This window comes from Ceratotherium simum, chromosome 8, assembly GCF_057802395.1.
Source record: "Ceratotherium simum simum isolate JZ-2026a chromosome 8, ASM5780239v1, whole genome shotgun sequence".
Taxonomy (NCBI): domain Eukaryota; kingdom Metazoa; phylum Chordata; class Mammalia; order Perissodactyla; family Rhinocerotidae; genus Ceratotherium; species Ceratotherium simum.
Window position 1 is genome coordinate 5,143,663 of NC_141907.1, and position 4,915 is coordinate 5,148,577.

At 48.6% G+C, this 4,915-nt stretch overlaps 1 protein-coding gene across 1 annotated transcript; it reads left to right on the forward strand.

Annotated features, from left to right (window-relative positions):
• MRFAP1L1 (Morf4 family associated protein 1 like 1) lies at nucleotides 1-2,321 on the forward strand. Its single transcript, XM_087434889.1, has 2 exons — nucleotides 1-599; nucleotides 1,726-2,321. Exon 1 carries the CDS (start codon nucleotides 207-209, stop codon nucleotides 588-590), a length of 384 nt encoding a protein of 127 aa, XP_087291015.1. The 5' UTR covers nucleotides 1-206; the 3' UTR covers nucleotides 591-599; nucleotides 1,726-2,321.
• The last annotated feature ends 2,594 nt before the right edge of the window (nucleotides 2,322-4,915 follow it).

The following is a 4,915-nucleotide window of genomic DNA, read 5'->3' on the forward strand; positions in this document are numbered from 1 at the left end:
ACGCCCGGGGTGGCGCTGCGCGTCTGTCCTGTTCGCTGCTGCGTCGTTTGCGTTTCTTCCCGGAGCGGTTGTGAAGCGAAAAGGCGTAAAGGGAAACAATCTTCAAGATAATTCGGGAATACTGTTGACAAGGGGTGGGGTCGCTTCGACTCCGCAGCAACTTGCTCCGCCGTCCCCGGGAGGTGCGGGCTGAAGAAGGGCCGAGAATGCGGCCCGTGGACCCGGCGGAGGAGGAAGCGCCGGAGGAGGTGGAGGTGCTGGAGCCCGAGGAGGACTTCGAGCAGTTCCTGCTGCCGGTCATCAACGAGATGCGGGAGGACATCGCGGCGCTCACCCGGGAGCACGGGCGGGCGCAGCTGCGCAACCGGAGCAAGCTGTGGGAGATGGACAATATGCTCATCCAGATCAAGACGCAGGTGGAGGCCTCGGAGGAGAGCGCCCTGAACCACCTGCAGGCGCCGGGCGACGGCGGCGAGGGCAGGGGCACGCGGCGGGGCGAGCGCGCCGAGGAGAAGGCGCAGGAGGTCGCGAAGATGGCCGAGATGCTGGTGGAGCTGGTGCGGCGGCTGGAGAGGAGCGAGTCGTCGTGAGCGGCCGCGGTGAGGCCCGCGCAGGCGTGGTTAAACGGCTTCCTGTATGGTAGTGATATTCTAGGAGGGAAGCCCCGATCTTACTGCCTCAGAACTTGGGTCGTGGGCGGAAAGATGGGTCCAGAGGAAAGTGAATGCAGTTAGTTTGGCTACGGGTTAGTAGATACTGTTTTTTATGGCCCTACCCGCCCCGACTGATAGAGAAAACTTAAAATAACTTCTGGTTTGTTTTTGTGAAACATAAAAGTCAGTTCTAACAGGACAGTTGCGGGAGGTAGACCTGCCTAGGCACTACGGAGGATGGGGGGGAAACCAAAGAGCACCTAGGCCATAGAGCAGAGTAGGGGAGGATGAAAACAGAGGGAAAGAGAAACGGAAAAGTTTCAAGTTGTAGGCCTTTTCTAGAAATTTCCAGGTTTTTCTTGAAGGCAGGTGTGTCAGAGGACCCTGTCTGAAAGAAGAGGCATTCTTGTGGGTGGTCAATTTTTTCTTTTAAACATCAGGATGGGGGCCAGCCCAGTGGGGCAAGTGGTTAAGTGTGCACGCTCCGCTGCGGTGGCCCAGGGTTCACTGGTTCGGTTCCCCGGGCGCTCACCGATGCACTGCTTGGCAAGCCATGCTGTGGCAGCGTCCCATATAAAGTGGAGGAAGATGGGTACGGATGTTAGCCCAGGGCCAGTCTTCCTCAGGAAAAAAAAAAAAAAAAAAAGGATTGGCAGATGTTAGCACAGGGCTGATCTCCTCACAAAAAAATAAAATAAACATCAGGATGCAGAAATCTTGAGACTCCCTGTTTTGATGGTCAGTTTCTCCCAGTTGTGCTTTAGGTTCCCAGCTGATGGACTCTGGTCAACTGATAAGGATGGGCTGACACCTTGAGGAAACTGAAACAGCTCTCGTTTTCTCTATTCCGCTTTTTACCCACATCTAACAGTCTCCCTTAGGGTCAGTGTTTGGTGACCTTGATATGGGTTTAGATTGGGAAATGTGTTTGGTTCCTGAAAAATGACTTTTGTTTGAGAAATGCTCTCATAAGGGAAATGGGGCTTAATCAAAAGTTGTTTCAGTGCTGACATTTATTCTTGTTACTTTGCTGTGTTTTTTGAAATGTTGGGCATGGTCTTGCATTTTGCAGTTACCCATGTGACCTGATTGTTTTCTGGAACTGTGGAACACTTGAAGACTTGGGGTCAGACTCTTCCAACTTTAGAGGTGCAGTGGAAGGCACGACTTGGATGTAGCTGGTGAAGAACGTGGGAATGAGACTGCTTTGGATAAGACTGGGAAGAACTAGAAGACAGTTGGCGATGGAAGATGGTTGTGTATGTGTTTCGGAACTTTGGTCCTCTGTGACACAGAGGAAGAGAGTTACGTTGTGTTATATTGTCTGGTGTATGTTTTGTAATCTGTCAGGTGAGTTTTGTAGACAGCCTAACTGAACCTAGATGACAAGGAGGTTTGAGCGGGGAATGGTGAAGTATGCTTTCCTGTTGTACTCCCCTCCGGCGTGATGGGTTTCAGAGTATCGCATTGAAGAGACAATCTACAAAGAGCTGTGAGGGGCTGGAGAAAGGAAAAGGCATCATCAGGGCCTGTAAAGTCCCTTCTAGTTCATCAGCGTAGTAGACCTGACAGGGACTTGAGGCCAAAATCAAATATGTAATAAGTATTCATTTGCCTTGAAAAACAAAGACCTAAGAAACATTTTTTAAAATAAATTTTTTGTTCAAATGATCAAAGCCCCTGTGTGTGTTCATAAAAGAATCATAAATAAGTTTCCTTTAAAATGGATGTTCTTCCTTGAGTGTCATCATCATCGGATGGGAATGAACTGCTGTAGTTGGCGGCTCTCTGTAAACCTTTAACTGTGAGGCAGGATTATTTATGGAAGGTGCTATGGGGATAAGATGACAGAACGCTCGTGTCTTAACAGAAGCAAACGTCAGGCCATCCTCTGGTGTAAGCCCCTGCTTTACGGCAGGTGAGGTGTGTTTAGTTAGTCGGTCGGTGGGAATGTAGTGAGCTTCATCCTGTCCAGGGCTCTAGGGACACAAAGGCAGGACATGGATTGGGAAGCGGTGGGACAGAAATGGAAGGCAGTAACTGCAGTGTAGTGTGCTTGAGTATCTTGTGGGAGCATTGATGAAGGACTCAGCGTGGCTTGGGGGAGTCTGGGAAAGCTTGTCAGAGAAATGGGTTAACTTGCCCTTGAAAGCTGAGTACAACTTCTGAAAATAGAAACCAGCAAAGACTTCGGAGGCTCAGGGAGCAACCTGAGCAGAAGCCTGGTGAGCTCCAGCACTGGGGGGACGGTCGGGGAGCTGGACATGCCAGTGTGGAGGGGGTTCTGGGAGATGGGGTGAAAGAGGGAGGAGGTCTTCGTTAGGGAGTTCACTCGTCCCTATCCGCCTGTGCTTCAGTGAGCTTTCTTCACCCCAGAGTGTTTCTTTTCTTTTTTTTTTTTTTGAGGAAGATTAGCCCTGAGGTAACATCCATGCCCATCTTCCTCTACTTTATATGGAATGCTGCCACAGTATGGCCTGACAAGCAGTGCGTAGGTCCAAGCCCCGGGTTCCGAACCCGTGAACCCCAGGCCACTGAAGCGGAGTGCGTGAACTTAACTGCTCCGCCTCTGGGCCGGCCCCCAGAGTGTTTCTTACGGAGTGCTGATGGATGCTCAAAGCCGTAGAACAGGCATGGTGCAATTTCCAGAATTGCTCAGTGTAAGTTTTGTTTTTGTTTTTTTGGTGAGGAAGATTTGCCCTGAGCGAACATCGCTTGGCAGTCTTCCTCTCTTTTTTTTTGCTTGAGGAGGATTAGCCCTGTGCTAACGTCAGTGCCAGTCTTCCTCTGTTTTGTGTGTGGGATGCCTCCACAGCATGGCTGATGAGTAGGTCCGCACCCAGGGTCCGAACGCGTGAACCCGGGCTGCCAACATGGAGCACGCAGTATTCCAGCCACGGGGACACGGGGCTGGCCCCCCTCAGTGTAATTTGATAAGAACAAATACATGTTCATAATGACAAGTTGAGATACATATTTTGGATTAATATGTAAAATAGGCATTTTTATGCTAATGTACCTGGGCACAAACAAAAGTAATGTTTTTAGAGGCTGTTTCTGGCCGTGTTTTGGACTCTAGTATCCTTGTTCATGCTTCTGCCTGTCTGGGTTCTTCAGTGGAAGCAGAGAAGTACTGCTTGGAGCCATTGAGACTTTCTCATGAGCAGGGGAATGGCAATGATCACATTTGTAGTTTGGGAACGTTGCTCAGACTGCATGCCGTGTATGCATTAGTGGGAGTTCACGTGAGGGCAGGAAGATGGGGGCTGGTGCAGAAGTACTGGTGGGCATTGAGTGCCTGAACTGGAGCAGAGGAGTGGGAAGGACCAGCTAGGCTTTCGTGGGGTCCAGACTTGGTCTCTTTCTATATCAGTCAACCACCAAGTTAAACTACTGTTAAGAGTTCACCCCAGAGCCTTAGTGGCACACAGCCACCGAAGTTTGCTTCTCATTCGTGTTTATGTACACTGCAGGTTAGTTGCTCCATATCCTCTTAATTCCGGGACCTGGCTGAAGGAGCATCTTCTCTTTGGGATATTAAGAATCTTGATTCAGGAAACTGTTCATTATAAACTACTTCACTGATTTAAAAACAGATGCTTTGGGAGTGAAAAAGCTGACCACACACACACATTTGCACATGTATATATACTATATTTGCTATCCACATATGTGTGTATATAGTATACATGTATATTTTTCCCCTTGGTTAACTGACCGTAGATCATATTCATCCATACGGTTGCATTTCGTTTCTTCATTATCCCAGGGCTTGATTCTAAGCCTCCTTCGTGTTCGGAGCCTGAAGAGTCTTCTGAATCGGTTTTGATCCTTGGCTCTTACTCAGAGCATTGTGATGACAAACTAATTGTCTTAACCCATGCTTGTGATGAAAATGTAATTTAGAGGCATACAGGGGTTTATCTATATTTCCTGTGTGTTTTAACTCATACATTTTCCCCTAGTTGAATGACATATCAGTGAAATTTAAACAGCTTCGCAGTCAGCTAGAAAGTTTGCATTGGCTTCTGTCAGTAGCTCAGAGAGTCATTAGTCTGTCTTGGAGGAGTCAGTCATGCCCAGGTGCCCCTTGCTCTGAAATTCTGTGTTCTCTTCCAAAAGACCTGGGAACTTCTACAACCTTCACTTGCATTGGCTGGCTTGTGATGCCTGCATCTTCAGTAATGTTTTGTTTCAATACTTCTCACAGAGTTTTGCTTTTTCTGAAAACATTTGAATGTCCATTACATACATGGCTCACT

What these genes read in the sequence shown, in the direction of transcription:
- MRFAP1L1 (XM_087434889.1), top strand. Translation starts at nt 207, where the DNA reads ATGCGGCCCGTGGACCCGGCGGAGGAGGAAGCGCCGGAGGAGGTGGAG.